General features: G+C 43.1%; 1 protein-coding gene across 1 annotated transcript in view; it reads left to right on the forward strand.

Annotated features, from left to right (window-relative positions):
* The first annotated feature begins 6,321 nt into the window (after window positions 1-6,321).
* SLC15A2 (solute carrier family 15 member 2) overlaps window positions 6,322-24,463 on the forward strand; it is a 37,755-nt gene continuing 19,613 nt past the window's right edge. Inside the window, exons 1-8 of the mRNA XM_065637924.1 lie at window positions 6,322-6,453; window positions 9,997-10,084; window positions 10,707-10,848; window positions 12,691-12,783; window positions 13,694-13,793; window positions 18,729-18,819; window positions 20,952-21,029; window positions 23,651-23,733. Of these exons, the coding sequence (XP_065493996.1) occupies window positions 6,322-6,453; window positions 9,997-10,084; window positions 10,707-10,848; window positions 12,691-12,783; window positions 13,694-13,793; window positions 18,729-18,819; window positions 20,952-21,029; window positions 23,651-23,733 (807 nt within the window). The remainder of the gene's footprint in view (window positions 6,454-9,996; window positions 10,085-10,706; window positions 10,849-12,690; window positions 12,784-13,693; window positions 13,794-18,728; window positions 18,820-20,951; window positions 21,030-23,650; window positions 23,734-24,463) is intronic.

Here is a 24,463-nt window from a genome sequence, read left to right on the forward strand (position 1 = left end):
TCTTCACTTTAATATATCTTGTGTGAATAGCCTGCTCTTTTGTAGCCATAATTAAAGTTTTGCTTCAATCTTCCTTTCACAAGCCATTTACAATTTACCATTGTCTTCCTATGAGTTTTTTGTGCTGCCTTCCTTTCACTTCAGCCTGTGCATTCCTCATTGCTCTATCAAATGACTCAACACCTGTAGGAATTTATTCGTCATTTCATTTTGGAATTTGGTCTGTGGTCAGCTTAGGCTGCTCGCTATTATACACACAAGTAGCTATTGCTGCACGTTTCTCTTCACTGTAAAGTTTGAATGTTTCTTAGTCTTTCCATAGTGCATCTTTCTAGTCCCCCTGCCCAGTTCCCTTGGGTCAATCTTGTTCAGCCAATAACAGAGTTCATTAGGAACTACCTATTTGTTCGTAGCCTCGAATATATTTTTATGTATTGAGGAGATGATAAGAGAGATGGGGCCATGAAGCAGGTGGGACTGGGATTTCAGTGCAGTGAAGAGGTGAAGAGTGCAGATGGCTTCAGGGCCATGACATGTGGTGATGGAAACCCTGTGTTGCTCTACTGCTAAACATACAGAATTTTACTGTGAGACAGTTCTGTAGCTGCAGAAAATATCTGGGGCTTTCAGCTGCAGAGGAGATGTCTTAGACCCTCTCTGAAAGGAAGTCACAGTAATTTAGAAGAAGTTACAGGGGAAAAGCAGAAATAAATAAACAGTAAAAATGTGGTAGCAAAAATGTTGATTCTCCTTCAGGCAGCTAATGGCTTCAAAGTGAAATAGGGTCTAGGAGGACAACATGTCAATGTTATGTCTGCATTCCTGTGTGACATGTGAAGAACCAGGAACTGAAGCCAGTCTGTCAAAAGGTGATGAAAAACCCTCTGTCCTCACAATCTGAACTACTAAAAGACGTGTATAGTTAAGGCCAACTCTGTAACTGGTGCACGGTATCAAAAGTTTGGATTTATGATCAGCTGTAGATCCCTCCTAGTCATGGGTCCAGTTGCTGTTCTCATCCAGGAGTAGTGGTTTTACTAAAAGACTCTGTAGCTGTGGTGCAAAGTGATTGATCATGAATATCCATGAAAGATGCCAAGCAGCCTTAGAGGCTGAGTTCAAGGAGAAAGGCAGATTCCTTGTGACATCTGGGAGCTGAGCAGAGATGACTTCAGTTTGACTTCAAGATCAAAAAATAAATGAAAGTTTAACTATTTTATTGGTGATCAAAGGACCGCTGTTGTGAAGTGGAACATTAACAGCAGGGTGAGAGTGAGCCAGGATTGCTCAACGAGATTCGTCTTCAGGCGCAGCAGAGCTGAGGTCGCCCCATGCGCAGGAGGCATGGCGGAGGGGGACGGTACGCTGCAGGCTGCAGAGGAAGCCCAGGCTGGTGAGAGAACTTTAAAAATATTTCTTCTTGCTGATAGTAGAAGAAACCGAAGGCTAAAATGCACCAGGAGGGATGAGAACGTTTTCCTGATTGTTATAGGTTGACAGCGACCAGATGACAGGCTCTTAAATACAGACTAGGTACTTGATATTGTTAGTGGTATTGATCTAAATACCTTTATAATTTTGAGTCTGTAAGGGCTAGTGAACAGAGCAGAGGTGCATGTCTGAAGACCTCTGGCATATTTTCCTGGTTGTTCAAGTGATTTGATACATCATTTTCTTAAGTTACTTTGAAGCTTGAGAGAAGTCTGCAGGCAATGGAAACCAGTCTTGATCTGTCTAAATCAGTTAAGCTATGCTTTTTCCTGTAATCAAAGAATTGGAGAAAATAAGCCAGAAGAGACCTCGAGAGGTTATGTTGTCCATCCAGGGCCATGTAATTAAGCCCAAACTGTGGCTGGCACACGTTAATCTAGCTGCTTATAACCTTATCTTGGAAAGAGAGAAAGAGGAGAGAAACACAGATATCATCAAAGGGCTAAGTGTATGGCCAGTGTATATGAATTCAAAATAAGACACATTAGTAAGAGACCCGTGTGGCTGAACTGAAAATCAGGAAGGGATTGTACCACAAGAATAATGCAGATAAAAATGAAGAGATCAGTAGTGTATAAACAGATTAATGTGCACAGTACTGCAGCAGGAAGCAGTGAGAATCTGAGGACTGTAAGTGCAAAGGGAAAATGCAGATTGTCTTCCTGTGGATTTGAGAACCAGAAAAAAATTAAATGCTGGACTGAAAGTAACAGAAAAAATGTATTCATGGGAACTTCTGGCTCTGCAAGGCAGCTGGTAGCTGAATATTACATTTAAGCATGAATTATCCCACAGATTCCCCACTTGCATGAAGGATAACTCGGAAAAGAGGAAATTTTACAGAAAGGAGTCCTTGTTTTCATGCTTACCAGTTGAAGTTGTTTCACATGTGATTTTCTTAGAAATTTGAGAGGGTACCTCATCCATCTGCCTACTCTGGGAAAGGACCGTTCTTTAGCTTGTCTCTAATACGTTCTGGTGTAACAGGCATTAGTGACTGCCAGAACCCTTCAGCCCCAGCTGTGCCACCTCTGTTCCAGGGCTCTCCTGTCCTTGCAGAAAGGGAATTTATCCAAAAGCAGCCCCCAAAGTTCTTTATTGAAAATAAAGTCAGTTATTTTGTCCATTTTATCCTCAATGAAAACAGAGAATAGTTGGTCTCTGTGGCTGCTTTTCCCGTCAATGGGTAGGCGTAGCATTTGGTAGTCTTCTTCCCATAATTTCATCTTTTTCATTCCAAAGCTGCAGAGTAATTTCTCCCATTTAGCAACATCATTTTGAGTTCATACCCTGTTCTCCCCCAGGCTTGCTTCCTCCTGGTTTTGGACACAAATATGATCAGTATGCTGTCTGGGCTGATGTTCTTTTTGCTCATGGAAAAGCTGAGGACCTGTGTGTTTCATGCCCTCCTAATCTGGTGGAAAACCATTGGTAGCTCCTCTACGAGAGATTTCCCAGTTGCCCACTATATGGGTATTTCAGCTGGACCCTCTTTTCCTTGTAAGACATTAGAGGCTCTAGAGTTAGGGTATATCACATCCACAGCTGCTCTAGCTGTTACACCACTTATGCTAACACCAAAGAATAAAAGTCTGGTTTGAAAACACTTTTTTCCAATCCAAAATGTCTGTTTTGTAATCCTTGTTCTCCTTTTCATGCTTAGAAGGGATTATCTGATCAAGTATCTCTCTGGCTATGGAGGAACATGCCTGAGCTGTCCTAACCTGCCTTTTTAAAGGCAGTGGTGATGCCTGTCCTGCTTCTGTCCTTCACAAGGGAAGTGGTTCAAAAACTACATTCACCACTTGAAGGTGAACTTCATCAGGCTCTAATGATTTGAGCACATTTGAGGTATCCAAATATTCTTTAAGTGGTTTTTTTTTCATTTCACCAGTATTTGTAGTGGTTTATTTTAATGGTGTTATGTATCTTGTTGCAATTTAGGGGTTTTTTAGTGAAGACAAACAAAAAGGACACAACTTTTCTGGCCTCTCTGGATGAGCTTTTGTTTGCTCGTTTTCTAGTTTAAATAACAGACTTTCATTTTCCTTCCTCTTTCCCCAATATTGACAGCATTTCTAACACCTTTTCTTATTGCCTTTTGTGTCCCCCTGCTAGCTGTAATTCATTTTGTGCCTTAGCTTTGCAGCATCTATTGCACTATGCTTGATCTGTTTGTTTTTACTTGTCTTCAGAAATGCCACCTTATTTCCATTTGTGGTACAATTCCTTCCTGATTTTCAGCCCAGCTGCACAGGTCTCCTTCTATCAAGTCTTATTCTGAATTCATTTATATCTGAGGTGCTTTCAGATTTATTCTCTTTAACTCGTTCTTGCTGTTTGCCATGAGTTACCATTTATTACCAGATATTTGAATTCCTTTTCTCCCTTTGTGTCTCAGAAAACCTTCTGGCACTTAATGAGATAAATATCTCTGCAGTGTATTTGACAAGTAGCATGTTAATCCCACTGACTGATATGGTTTTTCATGGTAGTATTAAAAAAAAAAAAAATCATTTATCTTGTGACACATGCAGCTGTGTACACACAGGAAATATAGCTGCAGGATGCTGAAAATATTAAGGCATCACACTGCAGTAGTGTGGGAGCCTTGCACAATGAACGGCGAAACCTTTTCTGTCTTATTTTTGTATTACTCCTTTAATAACTTTGCTCCGTTCACTCTACTTGCCTGTGCATGGCAGAATACAGCAGGTTTCTACTGGGAGTTTTCTGGCATACTTGGGATGGTAAGAGAGATCCCCAGAGGGCTCAGAAATATTCCTGCTGCCTCTAGTGCAGGGTCAGACTTGCAGGACATGAGTACATGCAGACCTGGTGTGCAGGAGACAGGAACAACGTGCACAAGCCCTGTCCCTTGCCCTGCTCCCAGTGTTGGTTATGCTTTTGGGTCACTCTTGCCCATGAAATGGGTTTAACAAACCCCAGTTGCCTGGAGACTGTTCGTGGCACCTGAGAAGTGACCCAGGTGAAAAACAAGGTTGTGTTGGTGTGCAAAACATGAGGAGGGCTGAAGATGAGGAGCTGGTCTAATGAAGATGAGGAGCAACCAATGGCAGAACCTGATGGAATGGCAGGAAGATGTGCCAGGGGAGGTTTAGGTTGAACATTAAGAAAAGGTTCTTCACCCAGAGGGTGGTGGACACTGGGACAGGCTCCCCAGGGAGGTGTCAGGGCCCCAAGCCTGACAGTGTTCAAGAAGAGACTGGACACCAGCCTCAGACACACGGCGTGAACTGTGGGGTTGTCATGTGCAGGGACAGGAGCTGGACTCCATGATCCTTGTGGGTTCCTTACAGCTCAGGACATTCTGTGATTCTATGGTCTGTGACACTACAGGGGAGGTACCAAACTGTTGCTTTGCCACTGCTGCAGAAGAAGACAGGAATGCAAAATGGGTAGGCCTTCCTGGCCTCATCTGAAGTTTGGGCTTCATGTTTAGCTGCCCAGTTAGCAGGAGTGAAACAGGATCTTGGGACATATTCAGGGGAAGCCATGCCAAAGCACATGAGGGAATGTGGAGAGTAACTGTGCTTCATCTGTGCACTGTCACATCTGAACCCCTTATCTAGGCGTTCTCCATGTCTTGCTAGCAATAACTGAAGCCATATTAAGGGCTGAATGCAATTTAGGACTGTATACATGTAGGAATAGTTACAGTATTAGTAGTTACTAAAATTACATTCAGCCCTTCGAAGGCAACCACGAGGCTGATGTGGACCCCGCTGAAAATGAGTTTGACATCCGTGGTTTATGGAGACTCCTCGTACCAACTGCGGGTTCTGGGTGTAGCCTGTATTTTGCTGATAAGAAAAGGGAGAAATATTTGGGAAAATTTTTTGAACCGTTTGCCTTTTAAAGAAGCTAAATGTAAGTGGAAGAAGAAAAAGTCCCCTGCACTGCTCTGGGAATACTGCAGAGCCACAGCCATTGAGGATGGTTTATGGGAAGGTTGTGAATTTTGCTCTGTAACTGCAGCTGGCACTGGAAGAATACTGATGAAGAACTCCTCTATGGGAAGGGCATGGAAGGAGGGACAACGGGGGACCTAGAGGGAGCTGAGCTCACATAGCTGTGAGGGGAAACCAGGAGCTCCCAGCAGAACGTAGGATGCATTTGCCACATAAGGAGCCCCGAGGTGGCATTTTGGATAATAGGAAGTAGAGACGGGGCCTGGGGCCACTCCTGGGTGCTGGCTGTACCCTCTGGATTAAACTCCCCCATAGGAAAAGGCAAGGTCATTCCAGGGAGCTGGTGTGGGAATGAACCGGGGGTCACTTCACTCCTGGAGTAGCAAAGAAATGATTAAACACAGTGCAGCTTCGTGACATCCAATGTCCAGGAGCTGGGTGTGATGAGCATTTTAGTCGTTATGACTTGGGATGAATGTGTGTCTTTGGAGTGGAAGGAGATCCCTGCAGAATAAACCTGTCATTACCACACCAGGAGGGAGACACACACTCTAGTCCTAAATCCACAGGCTGTAGGGGTATCTGGGACCCGGGATTTTTATTCAGCTCACATGTGTTCAGCATACAGGGCTGTGCTGGGCTGGTGCACGTAGGATAGCTGGGGACATGCCAAGCAAAGAGGAGGTCTGTGCCATGAAGTGCTGACAGCCCAACCTGTGAATGATTTAGACTGCGTTCCCTGACTGCTCGAACTCTGGAGTTGTTTTTCCTGGTAGCATCTCCCTCCCCTTTCTGCCCTGGCTGCACAAATGTGCTCAATTAGGGTTAACTCAAACTGAATCAAACTTCATGCCTGAGTTTGGAAATCTTCCCAGTCAACTCACCACAGCCACATAGCATGGTGGGAGACAAGGCGAGAGGGGAGATGAACGCTTTTCAGAGAAACGAATCGAAGGAAACTTTGTTCACTTTTATTTCTGCAGGAGATGATTCCCCCAAAGGAGATTTTCCTGTTCAGAAAAAATCCCCGGTGAGTGTTACGGCTGCTCTCCTTTGCTTTGCTTTCTGCTTAGCTTACTCTGAACATTTCAAGATCTCTCTGTTCTTTCCTCTGTTGTGCTCTGGCTAGAGACAAACACCCTTTCTTGCAGAGGGTTGAAATAAGCATTAACAACTCAAAGCAAAAAAATCCCTCCGCTAACCTGATTATGTTAAGAAAGTGCAGCTTGAAGGGAAAAAAAATAACCCTCTGAATGTCTGGGAAAATGGGTTAGGGTTTTGATTACTGCCTTTTTCCTGAACATTACTTTCCTTGTGGGAAAGAACTTGCCTCTCTGAAGTGGAGGGGGCTGTTGTGCATGGGAGGGAGGGAGCTGACCTGTGCATTTGCTTAGTTTGATGAGACCCGCCAGGGAAGTGTCCCCAGGTGCTGCGGGGCAGAAGGAAGGACAGGGACTGAGGACAGGCCGCTGATGTGTGTCACAGAGCCCCACTGTAGTGCCAGAGCCCCAGGTTTACATCTTTAGCTCTGGTTTAAAGCCAAATTCAGGTGAATGCTTTTCTGCCTTACAGCTTTGATGTTTGTGTGGGTTTTCAGGCTAATTCTGGTTGAGTGCTTGACCCCTAAAAGCTGTACACTGTATTGACCTGAGGGAGAACAGGGCTTGTATAGCACCTGCTTTGGTTTGCAGGACAATATGGTAATACTTGCTCTTAAAGCTCAGTCACGTCATTAGCAAGCCAATTATTTAACTCACAGTTTTAAGTACTCTGCAGACATTAACTATTGGATATTCGGATTTCCTGGGAAATATTAATATTTGTCAGCAAGGAGAGGTAAAAAATGCCTCCTGTAGCTGGCACTTTAAATGACCTTTCTTTTTTTTCAAAGACCGAGTCTATCAACTTCCGCGGTATCATTAAGAGCTCCATAATCCCGCAGATCCCAGGCTTACAGCGGTAGCTAAACACAACAGACTATCTGTGCGCTCATGAATCTAGGTTTAGCCTCTTTGCTTTTGCTGGGGTTCTATGCTGAGCAAAGTCCACCCCTGTGAAAGTGAGCAAACTGCATCTGGCTGTCTGCATGGATGAAAGCTGCCTGCTTTTGGATGTCCAGGCAGGCCCCAGACAGGTCAGTGATACAGCAGAGAGAATGCATGAGGGTTTCTGTGTGTGCCGGTGCCATCTCATGACGTACAAGCCAGACGGAAGCACCCCTGCTTGCAAGTGGTTGCTCTGTGTTTGTAAGCACTTACTCAGGATGCTGGCTCAGGCACTTGGGGAGGTTTAGCTGGGAAGCCACCACCTCCCCCTCTCCTTTCCCTGCTTGCCCCTGCTTGTCTGCAGGAGGTGCCCATCCCAGAGCAGGAGTGGATGAAATGGGTCACTGCCAGATTTTCTGTCCCTGCAGGTTGCAGCGTAGCATGTGACACTTTAAACTGCTGCAGTTAAATCCAGCAGGGCTTATGCATCGGGTGCGGAGGCGTGAGTTCAGATAGCAGGGCTCCCGACACCTGGCCATCTGGCTTTGAGCAGTCATGCTCTGCATCTCCATCAAATGTTTTTAAATCTCATGAGTGCTGATAGAGAGGTCTGTGAAAGAGAGGAAGAAGAATATCCCTGTTATACAATTTTACTTCCAAATTCAGAAAATGCCTCCAAGAACCCACAGGAAACATAATTTGCCTCTTATGGCTTTTCTTCAAAGTTGTTGGAGAAAGATATTCTATGTGTGCATATGTCTCTGTTTGAGCATTTACGGCTTACCCTGTTTCCCTCAAAATAAGACCTACCCTGAAAATAAGCCCTAGCATGATTTTTCAAGATTTTTGAGGATGGTCTAAAATATAAGCCCTACTCCAAAAATAAGCCCTAGTTACAGTTCATTAAAAAAAAGTCAATTTAAATAGTGTCCAGGCAGCTATACATGTAAAAAAGTAATAAGTTTTGGAGCAAAAATGGATATAAGACCGTGTCTTATTTTCAGGGAAACAGGGTATATATGCCACCATTTTTAAGCTAGTCTAAAAGCAGGAGTCCCCATTGCAGTTTCTGAGGGAACCCACTCTGTCTGACAATGATGGTTTCAGAGTAAATAATAATGAAATGGATAATTATGTATTTACTCTGGTAAAGCAAAGAGGCCAAGGGTTTCTTAATAAAAAGCCATCCCATAAATAGTGACAGAAAAATATATATTAAAAAGGACAAAAATATTTGTCTTTGGAGACGCTGGTTTAAATAATGGAAAGCATTTGTGTGGTGTGTTTTTGTTTCTTTGTTTTTTTCCTCTCTGGACAGCGAGTCTCTTCTCTTTTGTTGCTCTTGTATAATGTTGAGCAAGACAGCATCATTCAGCTAGACTCCTCCAAACTTGATGCCATTGCTTTGGGAATCCAAATAAGCTCAGTTCTTTCGGTGGTGAAATAAACCTGAGCGCAAACATCTATTTTGGTATCTGTATTTGCATTTGGGACTCTGGGAAGAAATACAGGAATTCATTATTTCTGACACAAAGCACAGAAATGCATGTGAAGAGTTCATCTAACTTCACTGGCCTGTACCATGGCTGTTTAAAACCACAAATATAAATGCAGCTGTTAATATCAAACTCCCCCTTCATCCCTCACCAAGTGAATGGCCAGCACAGCCCTTCCTACTAATTGGCAGAGGTCAGGCAGTGCTGTGAAAATCTGCCTTCCCTGTTGTGAAGCAGTGGAGCCAAGCAGCTGGAAGCTGCTTAGCTTGGACCACAGTAGGGTAGCAAGAGGGACGGAGGCCCGTGCAAGGTCATGCCAAGACTCATCAGTTTAAGAGCCTTGTATTTCACTTGGAAACTGCTGATTTTAGCTGGAGTAAAGTCAAGATTCACTGAAAGAGTGGCCACACTCAGATGGGTTTGACAGTCCCATTGCTGTTTCATTTAATAAATTTTTGATTTGATTAATAAATTGAATTATCCATAGCTGTGCCAGTGTTCTTGGAATATGAAATGGATGCCATGCCTCAGGGAGGGCTGGACACAGGGCTGATGCTCTTCAGTGAATGCAGTGGCACAATTTGGTGTGAGTGAGGTGCAGAGATTGAGGGCAGTTGTCATACAGGAGGAAGCAGCTCCCTGGGGTCTAACAACTGCTGAGGCAGGCTCTGGTACTAGGAGGTGGAGCAGTTTTGGGGCAGAGTAGCAGCTTTATGTGAAGTATGGGACAAACGGCATTCAAAGGTGTTTTTTCATCTTGGTGAGTTTTTGCATTGCAGCAGAGAGGTGGTAGCAGCCTTCCACTAGAGTTCCTGGAGGTGTGAGCGTGGTGAGCTGCTGACAGCCCACTAGCCCCCATGGTGGTCCTTACTGGTCCCATATCAGCTAGGCTGATTCACGGGGGAGCCTTAACCAAAGCAAGATATGTGTGGGGTCCCCTCCCTCCTTGGAGTCCAACCCACAGGCCAGTCAAGCAACAGTGGATATCTGGTTTGTGGAGTGGACTCCTCTCTACTGCCCAGGCACTGTGGGGATATGTTGCTGGTGTGAAGGCTTTCATAGAGCCGATATGTTCTTGTTTGTCTCCTGCAGAAACTCTGTGGCTCCAATTATCCTCTAAGCATTGCCTTCATTGTGGTGAACGAGTTCTGCGAGCGCTTCTCCTACTATGGCATGAGAGGTATGTGGCCTGTGTCCGGGAGGTGACTTTCCCATCCTTGGGTTTCTACACACACTGGCCTGGTGTTCCAGCATTGTGCTATATGTGGTCTTGGCTATTTTTCAAGGTAAATTAGTATTTTGGGATGCAGGTACGAGTAGTGTGTTCTAGCATTGATGCTACAGCTGCTCTGAGCAGAAGCTGGGACTAGAGATCTCCAAATGTACCTTCCAGTCTAGATTTTTATATGACTCTGTCTCAAAACTGGCTTTCCAGTGTGTGACATCTTTCATAGCTGTATGCAATCAGTGTGTATGGGAATTGAATTGTATAGGCATCTAATTTGCAAATAGAAAATGTGCATAAACAGAACTACAGGTTATGGTAAGATAAGCTAGAAAATGTATTTTCCAGCTAAACATAAATTTTTATGAGCAAAGAATGCCTGATACTCATATATCTCATTTTAACTTTTCGTCTGTAAGGGATTATGAGGAACAGGTCTGAAAGCACAGATCTTTCCGTGACAGTGCTCATAGCTGCTAGACAAATCAGTGGTTTTCTCACCACCGCGATGTAGTTTCCTGCTTACCTGCAGAGATACACATTAATCATCTTATGTGATTTGTTTGTTTCCTTTTAGCTGTCCTGACATTATATTTCTTAAGCTTCTTCCACTGGGATGAGAATCTCTCCACCGCTGTGTACCATGCCTTTTCTGCACTATGTTATTTCACACCTGTCATTGGAGCCATCATGGCAGACTCATGGCTGGGGAAATACAAGTAAGTGAAGACGACTTTCTAATTCAGACAGCATACATCCGCACCATGCAGCCTGTGCAAGGGCAGTGCTGTGTGTGCTTCCAGTTTTGAGCTAGCTCAGAGCGCAGCAGACACACACTTGCGAGGGTCAGCTCCTCTCTGTTAACAGATGAACAGCTGATCTGTTTGCTCATGCTGTTCTGTGCTCCTCTTCACCTAAGGGCCAATAGGCAACAAAGTTGGAACAAATTAAATGTCGCAAGCACGCTTTTCCTCCACTGCCCTGCCCTACCTACCTTGAAGAAGATGAGGTGTAGGATGACTAACCCTCAGTTTGCCAAGATCTGCTCCTGAGAAGGATTCAAAGAGGGTGAGGAAGCAGTGTCATCCTCTACATCTCGCGGTTTCAGATGAAATGTCACTAACTACGTTAAAGTTATTTATGCTTTCAGAGCATATGGAATATGTGAGCACCCAGAGAAACCTGGATTCACTCAAATCATCTCCCTTAGTATACAACCAGGTAAACATTCCCTGACAGTTTTCCCTTGCACTGATAAGTTGTGGGGCCATCATCTGCCCCAGAGTGGTGGTGAGCAGCTGGATATAGGACTTTCTTTGCTTGGCACTGTTTATTCGTTGTCTGAAGAGTCTTGGCTCTCAGAGTGATGAAATGCAGCTGAACTCTTCTCTCTAGGACTAAGCACATCTGGCAGAAGAATCTCAATGAGAAAAAAACAGTTGCCATATGCCTTTCCAGCAGAAAGTTCTTAAGGAGATATCAATGTTATTTTTTCCCTTGTGCTCAATTGTAGTCATTCTCTTGTCCCTTTGAATGGCAAAAATATCAGTGGCAATTTATTAACTTCACTATTTAAGGTCACCTAGCAATGTTCATTGTTATTAGAGGATATCTGTCTTGCAGCATGATGTGAGAAGGTAAATCCTTAGGCAGACTTCTGTGCATTAGGTAGGAGACCTTCCCTGGAGTAACCCCCATAACTTAATGGGAGGTGGCTTTTGAAGTAGTAGCTGGACCTCGACCAATACTGAGGACAGAATAACAGATTAGAGGAGCTTTTAGGAATGATCTGATGTGGTTCTCAATTAGCTTTTGAAACCAGGGTTTGGATGTGTTGAGGGTCGCTTCCATACTGAAAGCTCATAGGGCTTCTTTCAGTGCCTCTGTCCTAAGAAGTCCTTCCATTCCCTCTGTGTGTGTCTAGCCTGCATGTAAATACATGGACATGTCTTAATCCTGAAGGTGATGAAGGAATAGAGTACGCACAAGAGCCTGATCCTCTTAATCAGATTTCTTCTTCTCCCTCACCAAGATATTGGAGGCAGATAAATGAACTCAGTCCTTCAGAGGTACTTGGGATCTAAAACAGACTTGTAATGGGGAAACCACACTCCTAGTTCAGATGTGTTAGTCACATGCGTTGAATATGGGCAACAGACCCTATAGATGTGTTCTCGTCAAGGGACTCACTTAAGTGCATGATACAAAATGCAAGTTATTAGTAACCTGGGAGCTAGCTGGATGTGAAGATTGCTCTTCTATTTGCAGCCTTCCACATGTGACAACACTGGAACATTTTCAGTTTATTCTGCTCAGCAATCTCTATGAAGAACGCAGGGGCTATCCCTCCTTAATCTGAACCCATTTGCCCACCTCTTCCTTCCAATGCACTCTGTTGACATGAAAGAGTTATAGCTGCCTGCTATACCAGTGGTTTGAACAAACCAGTTTCTTGTGTGTCTGCTGAGTAGAGCTGCTGTAACAGGAAGCGCAGGCACACTCAGTGTTCAGATCATACATCACCCAGCACCTTCAGTCACTGCTGTTTGCTTTCCTTACAGGACGATCATCTACCTCTCTATCGTGTACGTGGTTGGCCATCTGATAAAGTCAGTCGGTGCAATTCCATCGCTAGGCAACCAGGTCGTTCATGTGTAAGTAGCTGTTGAAACCACACTGCTGTAGTAGGTTGTGATGGTAGCTGGCTTACCCAGGACTGTCATTTCTTTCACCTCCATCAGGTCAGCAGTTTGGGGGCTATGCATGGCTTGTTTTTATCAGGGAAGGGTTTGGGATATCTGAGTAAGAACAGAAGGGTGGATCTAGAGTGTGAATGTACCAGAAGCAGTTGGAAACCACCACAGAGACTCTAAGCCCTTTTAGATAGGGACCTCTGATCACCCTTCCCTGCTTTATCATGCTACCAGAGTTTGGCCTCCTCCATCCAACTGCTCACACCAGGCCCATTACTCCCTCGTTTTCTCATCAGCTTGGCTGCCCAGCCCAGCAGAGTTCCCTTGTGTGTGTGGAAACACAAACCCAAAGATACATTTTTCTGATGTGACAGTTTCCTTATGTCCCAGACCTGGCCAATCCTGACACACTGTTCCCTACACATGTAAACTATCAGGCCAACAACAGTATTTTGAGGAGCACTAGGAGGTAGAAAGTACCCAGGAATGTGCCTAATTCAATTATTCAGTTTTTCTGAACTTACCCCAGAATGCTACAGTAAAATGCCCTTTTTTTTTTTTTTCTCGTCTCAATTATCTTTGCAGTCTTGTTCGCATATGAGTGAAAAACCATCCCACAGACCTTCTATCTCTAATGTGTCCATTGGGCCTCAGAACAGTAAGAAACTGACAAAACCAGTTTGGTTAATTGGCTGGTACTGAGTGCAGAAATGAGGATAATTAATTTGTTTTTCGCACTTATCTGGCTCATTGTCACCACCCGTGTGCAAAACACAAGGATACCGGAGGAATCATGGTTGGGTGACACTAAAATGCTCTTATAAGTACTGGAAAGGTTCTGCAACGGTGATATTTTTGTTTTTGCATGAAGGATCCTGTCTATGGTTGGTCTGTTCTTGATTGCCCTTGGAACAGGAGGTATCAAGCCCTGTGTCTCTGCATTTGGTGGGGACCAGTTTGAAGAGGAACATGTAAGATTTCTTTTCTTTCATAAAATCTGCAGTGTCTGCTTACTTTATGAGGATGTTTATGTGATCAAATCCTGTTGTACTGGAATAAGGGACAGTTTGCTAAGAAAAGACGTAGTAAGATGTGAGGTAGGATGGTTTGCACAAGACTTGGAAGAATCTGGATGCTTCAGGAAAGGAAAATGACCACAGAACATGACTTATATTGGGAAGGATAGGTCATAATTGCATCAAATAATCTAAATATTAATTGAACATTGGAGTAGTTGGAAGATCCTATACCATGTATTATGGAACTCTAGCCATTTCTGAACCAGTTTAACAGGAATGATTATAATGCACTGCAATGGAATACAGCAAATTAAGGAGACAATTGTATTATTAGCCTGTGCTTCCTTGGGAATTTTTCCTCAAAACAGTTGTAGTCTGTGTTTTAGACGTTGTTCAGAATGAACTGTAGGAAATTCCAGTCATTTGAAAGTAGTCCTGGAAAGTTCTGAAGAGTTGGGAGTTGTGCTCTGCATCCTGTGAATCATAGTCCAGTTGCTTTGTGTCCTCATTCTCCAACACGAGTGCTTAACCTGTGCTAGTCTCAAACTCCCGTTATGCAGCGCAGTGGCTCAACCAGCGATAAGATAGTTCTGACCTGCTCTGCTTCTTTAAGGAGGTACTAATCCTCAGTAAAAAAGCATAGTTTTTAAATTGACCCAAAATGAAACACTTAAATTTATGTTCACTTAATACACAAATAAAAACATCAGTTTTCTGAATGACAGTATTCAAATCAGCAGCTCCTGTGCATGGCATGGGTTCTCAAATATGTAGAAAGCCACTGCTACAAGAAAGAAAATGAATGTTTGAGTCTGTGATGTGTAGGTTTAAATTCAAGGAGGATTACTTGGGATTGATAATAGGAAAAATTTTCCAGAACTAGATCTAGAAAAGTACTGGAAAAGACTAGGAGCTTTGGGAGATGGAAATTCCCAACAATGGAGACATTGAAGAAGGACAGTGGACTAATTGTCAGTCAGGAAAGGCACCAGTAGACTTGGACAAGGGATGGGAGCCCCATAGGGCAGTTTGCTGTTTGTCATGTAGTCAGCATTTAATGAATGAATAATACAGACTAGAATGTTTATTTTAAAATTTTGGGAAGATTTGTGCTTTCTGCACATGAACTGTGTGATGCTGAATTGATGAAGCTTATGTTTACTAAGGAATAACAAAACCCAAGATGGTTCACGGTCACTTGTTCAAAGCAGATCCTTCAGCAGGCAAGTCCATCCTGTGCTGTCAGTTGGACTTGGTGCTTTTGGGGGTGCTGCAGAAGAGGGAGCAGCAATCATCTGGTGGTCACCAGCCTCCCCAGTCGGCACAACTCTGACCAAAAGCAGGCTGGCAATACAGTGTGTGTGCTCTGGGAATATGCAGTGTGCACACCAGCATGTGGGCATCCCAGTTTACAGTGCCAATAGTTGTCCCAAAAGTATTCTAGCAGGTGTTACAGCAGCATTTTCAGAAGTGCTGCTTCCATGAATATTAATGATTAATAATGTTTATCCAGCATCTTTCAATTACCACCTAATTACAGTGTGATAATATGTACCACTTATCTTCAGAGTGTTTTATAGACTTCAGCTAATGAATCTCAGCCCCCAAGTCAGGCACATACTTATTATTACTGAAACCTGCAACCACAACTGAGTTAGAGAAAAACCTGAATTGCCTGTGGTTGTGTGGGCCTGCGCACATTCTCTGCATTCAGAATATACCTCTCCAGCAAATTTATCAAATACTAAGGCTCAAACATTCACCTGTGTGTTGCCTTCAAGAAAAACTAATTTAGAGAAAGAGAACTCTAAAAGGCCTTGTGATAAGGACAATGCATTCTCCTCTATTCATTCTTTTCAGAATAGACAGTTTTGTATTTTACCATTTTGAAATGAGTTGGCCTTTCAGAAGAAAAAAAAAAAAAAGATTTTATGCTATGTGACAGGAAATTTAAGTCTTCAAAACTGGAACGAGAAGTTCTGATTTTGTAAGGAGTGAAAGGTTTGGGGCCGACCAGAATATTTGTCCTCTCCAGAGTGATGTTTGAGAGGATTTATCATGGTTTTTTGTCTTCCACTCCAGGTAGGATGAAATAAGTTTCTGAAAATTCCAAATGAAATGACGCATTTGATTCCCCTGTAGTTTTCAGGATACTTCTTCAGCTGAGCCCTTAAGCGCACAGGCTTAGTTGTTCCATTTGGAAACTAAGGATGTGGTAGTTCTGTATATAAAATGAATAAATAAATTGCCCCTGCTATTCTCACGTAGAGACAACTTTATGTTTTGAGGTAAATGCACACCATTGGTCTGGTTTTCTTTTAAGTACTTTATAAGTGCAATAGTTTTGCATCTGCCACTTTGAGAATAGGGCTACTACAACCAGTGATGGAGACTGGTTCAGCAGGAGGTCAGACAGGGAAAGTAGATTTATCTGCAGGAGATTTCCAAGCGTCTTTGTCTGTAGGATTAGGAGTCCAAGCTAAAAATGCCTGAACAAAATTTTATTTACGATATGTTATTTGAATGCGAAGGCTGCTGTGCATATTAATTAAAGACCAAAACTGCTTTCAAACAGTGTGATATGGTGTTTAAGGTACTAAATAGCTTTCTCTTTGTTTCTTTATTTTTGGTTGCCAAGGAGATCAGGATTATCGTGTACGGTACCTTTTCTCAAATTAGCTAATCCAAATCATGTTGTTCATGTACGTCTGCTCCAAAGATTAAGAAAATTAGGAGGCAATTCCTTTTTTCTGATCAGTGTAATTTGCAAGCTGCTGGGTCATTATTTTTGCACTCACTTCTGCTTTTCTCTGACCATTATTTTTCCATCACTAGAATCTCAAAATGTGTGAAATAAGATGCTCCAGATTCTTCATGCATCACTACTCACTTCTCTTACCAGCACATTCTTTTGGTGATTGTTGCTCTAGACTTTATCATGAGTTATTGTCAGCTCTCAGAAATTCTGAGTTGCTCAGATATGAAAGGTTAGAGCTGTGGCATGAGAATTTGACCGGAAGAGGGCAGGACTGTGAGGACTCTACTGCACCACCCACATAAAGCCATGTTAGAGCTACTCTGGAACTGGAAGAGATCGCTGAGGTTGCACGTTTCTCTAGATTTCCTTATTATGACAAAAAACTAGTCACAAGGGTAGAATGAAGTAGAAAACATACTTTTACTAGCTTAGCAGTAGAAAGTTCCAGGTAATCTAAAACACTGGTAAGGACAGAAATGGAGTATAAGAGATAGTAAGATCCAGTGCTGTTTGCTATTAACCATGGGAACATGCCATAGAGATGACTATTATAAGGCCTACTAATCCTTTAATCTATGATAAATCACTTACAAGTAATGTATGGATTAGCATGTGTGGGACATGCTAGGAAATAAAACTGCAGAAGACCCAAAAGCTCAAGTTGGTGAGGTCTTCATAAGTGTGCTAGACCAAGGCAAAAAGTCTCTAATCCAAGTGAGGGGACATCCAGACTTGTGGTGGGTGGCAGCAGGAGGTGATGGGGCTCTCACGCTCACCTTCCCAGTACCTGCTTCACAAGGGGACACAAAGAAAAGTTTGTTTTGATCCCAGGCTTCATTCCTTAAGAGCTGTTCTCTTTTAACTGCTTCTTCACATTTTCTCCTGTTTTCTAGCCTTGTGAATATCGTTCTCTCAGGGAACAGAAGGAAGCAGGACATATTAGGAGAGGGGACAGAACCAGGCTCCTGAGGAGCTTGGTCACACTCAGCTTAGTTAAAGCTTCACATTCAAATGATGCTCAGGTCAGAGAGATGTGTCTCCAGGTGCTCTAAGGAGCGTTCTGCCAGGCACCAAGTAATGTCCTGAGGAATTTGCTCACTACCTTTACAGGACCTAGTGACAGCTGGGAGCGAAGCCTAGATACATATGGAGTATATTGGCTGCCTGGGCTTGGGCTGTCCTTAAATGCTGGTTTCACTGACTCAGGTGTCCCATAGCTGGTGATGCAGATGAGTGTGGGGTAGGTCAGGTATCCTGCTCTTATTTGTCCAGTCTGCTGCTCACCCCCGTCCCTGGCACAGGGAGGGGATTTAGCTCTGTGTGTGTGACTGTGCATCTACATCTCCCCCACAAGCAAGGAGAGGCGGCTCTTAGTTGAACACCCTCACACATTAATCTCGTAAAAAGGATCAAACTCTGCATCATGTTCTTGATTCCTTCCAAATTATGAACTCCACAGGAAGAAAGATGATCAACAGGAATCCTTTGTATGAGCTATAGTATGTTACAACATCAGTTAAATTCTGAACTCTTTTTTTTCTTACAGTTCATCCCTCCATCAGACTCTTGAATTTGCTCCCGTAGATTTAATTTACCCTGTTAATTTGAGGTTGACTGGCCTCAGTTTGGTAATCTATCTGATGGATACCTCTCATTTGCTGGCACTCTCTCATTTATGTTGTCATTACCAGCTCCTCAAAATACACAGATTTCTTTTTCTATTTCTACACAGGAGAAAAGGGGGAAAGAAAAAAGAGCTCAGACGTGGGAAAAAATTATGAGCTTGTCAAACTGTGCCAAACTGGATTGAATTAGGTGACAGAGGTTCTGAATCATGCTACTTGTTCTGAATAAGCAAATGCTCTCCCCTCCTTCCAATCTCACAACACTCTTCAAGCAATGGCTTTTCCTCTGAAATGCCAAAAAGCCCCCAAGCACTTCTCAAGTAACGTAAACTGATTTGTGTGAGCATTTACCATCACCTGAATGCAAGCTTGTTTGCTTAACATTTTATGCACTGCGTGTCAATATTTACCTAGCCTTCCTAACAAGAGAATTGATAGTGTTCAATTTGCAAGCCTGATGCTGTGTGTTACCCATGACATTGATGTTGTCTTCTCTTGTTTTAGACCTCGGAGAGAAACAAGTTTTTTTCCATCTTCTATTTATCCATTAATGCTGGAAGTTTGATCTCCACATTTGTAACTCCTGTATTAAGAGGTCAGTGTTGATTTAGAATAAGACAATAATTTAGCTGCCCTCTGACTACTCTGCTGGACATAGTTAGGCTCTTATGACAACCAAATGGCAGAAATTACATTATCTGTGGAGTGACCAGTGTATTGCATTTATGCCTTGTTAATCCTGCCATAGCGGCATAACAGATTTATAGTACTAGCAGACAAGTCACAGAAACTATATTCCTGGTTGTATTTCAAAGGCAATCTAAGCTGTAGAACTAAAGAATGAAAGGTGGAAGGACCTATATGGTCCTCTAATTCCTCCCCATTGCCAGTGCAGGATTATTCTCCCGTCTTGCCTGTGGGCAGCCTGTGGATGGGAACTGATTTCTGCTGCCCTGCGCAGGTGTCAGGGCTGAAAAACTCAGCAGGTTTTGAAGTCCTACCTTCTCCCTCCCACAGGGTATTGCTGACTTCTGGAGGGCTCTGTGCTGGCACCCAGGCATGTCTGTGTGGCTCTGCTTGCAAAATTGCAGCCCTGAGCAACTTGCCTTGAAGACAAAGCACAGGCCCATGCCCCACTTAAGACCTACTTTACATTCTGTCCAGCTTGCACAACTCCTTTTAGCCCCTGAGTCTCCCTGCACTTACTTCATTGTATTGCAGCGCGTAGAAGCCAAGGGGGTTGGCACGCTCTAAATACAGACACAGAGGCAGAGCAGCAGGCCATAGACAATGGGGACAGGGACAAGGTAGCCTTCACACTTCGTAGCAATTTTTTCACTGGATTCCATGGCCTCCAGGAAGCTTTTTTTTGTTCAGAGTTATTTTAACTGGCCATTCATTTCACAAGGCTGTGGGCAATTGTGCTTGTCTCATATTTACACCATACATACGGGCAAAGACAAACGCTGTAGGTTGTGCTTTTTCTCTCACTGTTGTCCCCAGGTCAGCGTTTTGTTGGGAAGGGGCTTTTGCTCAACATAGTCAGTGATCAGAAGAAAATCCAGTCCCCTTCCTAGCAATAGACTAGTTGCAACAAGGAAATGAGGTGGAGAGGATGGGGAAAGAGTAAAATTCCTGCTAAGCGTGAAAGCTTTTCTTGGAAGAGCAAGAAATGCGATTCATAGATATTTGGCAGAAATGTGGAGTACATACTTCTAGGTGGAGAAGTCCGACTCATTTTGCACATCAGAAGTTCAGTGTGCCCATAATGTCTCACTGGCCAGCTTTGTTGGATTTTAGCTAATTTGCTGCAAATGAGTAAGTAAAGGCTATGCACACACAGAGCTATGCAGCTGACTGTGACTGAGCAGAGACAACAGGAACAACTGAAAGTTTCATGAGTTGGTTTCCTGCTAAGTATATTGGCTTGTTTTAGCCATTTTGTTATTACTCTGTGTAAGAATGCAGTATTTTATAGACACTGGCATACAAACACAGGCCCCACTGCTGGCTTGCTGTTTGCAACTGGACTTCTAAATTCACGTGGTCCGAGAACTGACCTGGTCCAAGAGGTGCAGGGTTTATGTAAACCACAGCTCACATTGATTGAAGCTGTACTGTAACAACCCTGGCTTTGTGATGGGTTGTTGGAAGACCTGACATTTGGAGCAGGCTACCTCTAGTGAGATTGAGAAGGTGTCGAGAAAGGGACCTGGAGCATTATGACCAATCCTGTGCTTCCGCTTATTTATCAATAGTAGGGATATTGGCTTCCACTTTTTCTACTCTAGGTCGCTATGAAATCAGATTCACCTTTTTAGCTGAATAATTCATGCAGCTGGCACAAATAGTGTGGAAATACAGTACTGGTTAATTAGATCTAGGCAAATTCAGAGTGGCTTCAGTTTATTTTAAATGTTACAGGTTTTTTTTCCCAATTACAGTTCCTACTACTTCTTTCTGCCTATTTGTCTGCCCTCTCCCTTTTACCATCCTCATCAATATCCCATTATCTGCTACTTTTGCTGGCAGATGCTAACCCTGCTTCCAAATTGTCTTCATCAAGGGAGGACAACTGTTCGAAGGAGATTCAATTCACGGTGTCAAGCACCAACAAAGAAGATTTAAAACCAGGGGAAGAGACTGATTTAGGGGAAGCAAATCAAAGGCCCTGGTAACATAAGTCTGACTGTAATGAGGTGTGTTTATTTCTGACTTGTTTTTCAGGGGATGTGAAATGTTTTGGAGAGGATTGCTATGCACTGGCTTTTGGTGTTCCAGCAGCACTGATGGTGTTGGCACTTGGTGAGTGGAAACAATAATGCCTGTAATAGGAATTACTATTTTTGAGTTGATGGGCAGATGAGAAAATGCACAAATTCACTAGCTCTGGATGGATACTGTGTTGGGAAACTCAAGGGTTCAAGGTCATCCAACAATTCCACAGTTGAGAACAGCAAGAAAAATCACTAGTTGACTTAGTGGTGGGCAGACTGTGGTTTTACTGCAATTCTTTATTGGGATACTGATGAGAGGGTGGTCTGGTGGATGTTTCACAACACAATTGCCTTGCTCTGTAAAGCAAATGGAGGCACCAAAATAATTCTCCTGATGGCTTGCGGCTTTGCCTATGAGCAGGTTTGGCCTTTGAACTGCAGTCTGAGCAGTCCTCAGAGTTCCCCGTCTTACAGAAGAGAAGCTTAGTGTGCCACTTCTAACCTTTCCACAGGCTCTTTGCAGCTTGGGGCCATTTTTAATGGCTCAGGCTTTTGCTTCAGAATCTGTGCATCACAGAGAAATTGCAGAAGGAGCTGAATGAGATGTTACTTTATTTTGAGCTGTTTCACTTTGCTTGGCTGAAGTAATTCCCGCAATTACAGTGACAGCTTATTATTATGTTGCAATAAAAAGCCCTTATTGTCCAAGTGTCAGGAGGCAGCCACAATCACCCTGCTTCCTAAAGCTTGCATCTTAGCCCCATTAATGTACTTGTCAAGATTTCTTCTTCAACCTTTATAAAATACTCAGCAATTTCCACATTCTTACTGTTAGTCTTTGGTAGCCAGTACAGAGAACATCCCATTAGCTTTAGTTTAACAGTTGCAAGCTGCTGAGGGGAGCAGTCCCCTTATTATGCTGTATTTGAGAGGTTTTGACACAGCATGGGGTGACTTCTCGTTCAGCTTGTTAGCTTAATTGAGAGACCAAGCAATTATGTGATTTTCACCACAGCATCTGTGATTTGAAGAGTTCGTCTACCAGAGAATGTGAATATTGCTCTTTCTCCTCAAACTTCCATCAGAGAGAAGAGCCAGGACACTGGAGAAATGTCATCGGGCCACAGCTAATGTTACAGCAATTATTTTCAAAAAAGTGCATGGTCACGGATGTGAGAACCTTTGCTTTTCCCCTGTGGCCTGTTCCTATCAGTTTAAGGCAGCACAGGCTCCTCTGTGATGAATGTTTCTAGCAGGGTAGTAGTTGCCCAGGGGAAAATGGAAGTGTAAATATTGCAGTTTCTGTGAGGGCATCAATCGAAATGTGTTTTTAGCTGATGTCCTGCTGCCAGATTCCAGGGCCTGCCCAGCAAAGCAACTCTGTGTTCTTTTGTAACATGCTAAAATGCTCTTGGAAGTGATATATTTGACCATGTGTGCAGCATGCAGAACTGGAGAAAATACCCTTTCAGCCGTGACTGGCCTTCTCCCTGTGATGACGGAAAGCCCGGATAGATTTAGAGGCAGAATAGAAATCTTATAAAACAAGATTTTCTGAGCCACTTTGGTTTCTGAAAGATGGGGGAAGATTAATACTGTTTAATACCAAAAGCCAAACCTAATGCAGGAACCCCAGTTCCCAAAGGAGTCAATGGCATTGCCAGAAGGTATTTCAGAGCACCTAATGAACCACCTTTTAGAGGTGTCAACAGGTTCACAGGGAGATGCTAAAAATTAGGTAGCAGCTACCCACCCTGGGGGACGTTGGACAAGTGTCTTTCACTGTGACTCGTCAAAACAGACTTCAGAGGTCTCTCTGACAGTTCTGCAAGTCGAAACTGGGTGCAAAGGGTCTTCTCAGTCAGAAAAGAGAAATGATGAGTTCCCTGCCGTGTCCCAGACCTTCTGTGATAGGACAGAGGTGCCTTCTTTTCTCCACTGGCTGCTGACTGACCCGGACAATTGGGTTAGTTTAAAAGGTGAAATATGGATTTCATGCTCAGCTTTTACTATGCTTCTCTCTGCTAACGTCTATGGAATTGCAATGTGCTCAGAGGCTCTCAAAGAGCAGAACAAATGGTATGTGATCACACAGCCCCCCCCCGATAGGATTTTGAAGGCTTGGTCCAATATTCTTTGTGCTTTGAAGGAGAAAACCAAGACAAAACAATATCTTAAATTGTATATCCCTTTGTGGAAACCATAAATGGACATAATTTCTGTTAACACCAGTGTGTGATGCAGTGACCTTTGTGGCAGTTTCCATTTAAATGTGTGTGAGAAGGAAGTACACACAGCCTGCTTTGGATCTCACATGGTTGCAACAGCTCAGGGCTTATTTCCAACATCAGGTGCAGCAATTCAATGTGGATTGTATTTTAAGTTTAGCCTACAAAAAGCATAGATGGGGGAAATTTCAGATCTTTGATTCTCAGTATGAATCAGGTGTGCAGGTGCTTGTTGTGCAGATCATGAGAAGATGATGCTGACTACTTAGAGATCACACTACCTCTTGTAGGATGTTGTGTTTTCTTCTACCTGAAGGCATTAAAGGAGTGCTATATATTTGTTTTGTTCAAAGTGCAATCCTGTAAGCCTCAAGGCCAGAGGATTTCAGTTGAATACAGGGGTAGGGAATCCTTCCCAGAAGACAGTGCAGGATCAAGCTTCGGTCATGTGAATTCCCATTTGGATTACAATATTTTTCAGTTGTGTTCATTGCTGGAAGTGGACTGTACAGAAAAACACCACCACAAGGGAACGTCTTACTTGAAGTGTGCAAATGCATCGGCGTAAGTGTGTGCTATTCTCTCTTTTTCATGCATGATTCTGAGGCTGCAGATCAGAAAAGTGCAAAGGGAAAGGGGAGGTCACATTTGGAGTTCTTCTGTATGGTGCTTCTGGATATCTTGCTAATGAGCTGTAAAGAATAAGAGCAACATTTACGTCCTAGCTTGTTCTTTCAACATTTCAGTTGTTTTTCCTTAGTGCCATGAACTGTTCAGTTGATGTCAGTAGCATCACTAGTGGCAGAAACTGGCAGAGACTGAACTGAAAGGAAAACTCGAACTCACAGCATATCAGATATGTGACTCAATTTTTTCAGCTGAATAATTTTACCAAAGTTTATCAGTTCAGCAGACAGTAATAGTACATGTTCGAATTATGCACATTCAGCATGCTCATGTAAATGCAAGAGACACCTACTGAAGTTGCATTATAGCTTTATCAATTATTTTTCACAGTGTGTGAGCTGAATATAGTACGAGAAAAAAATACTTTCTTATTATTGGGTGGATAACGATGTTTGTTTTTCAGGAAGCTGTTGCTAACAGCAAATGTTTTCTTTTTACCCAGGTCAATCCTAGTGACAGATTTACCTTGGGGAAACAGGACAGTTCTTAAGGACAGGATTTTTAACTGAGGTCTGCCACTCTTATTGCCAGGGTGGCTGTATTCAGTGGCTGGAGCACACAGCACAAACAAACAAATTACAAATCTGGTGTCATTGATATCTCCTCC

This window comes from Caloenas nicobarica, chromosome 6 (assembly GCF_036013445.1).
Source record: "Caloenas nicobarica isolate bCalNic1 chromosome 6, bCalNic1.hap1, whole genome shotgun sequence".
NCBI lineage: Eukaryota > Metazoa > Chordata > Aves > Columbiformes > Columbidae > Caloenas > Caloenas nicobarica.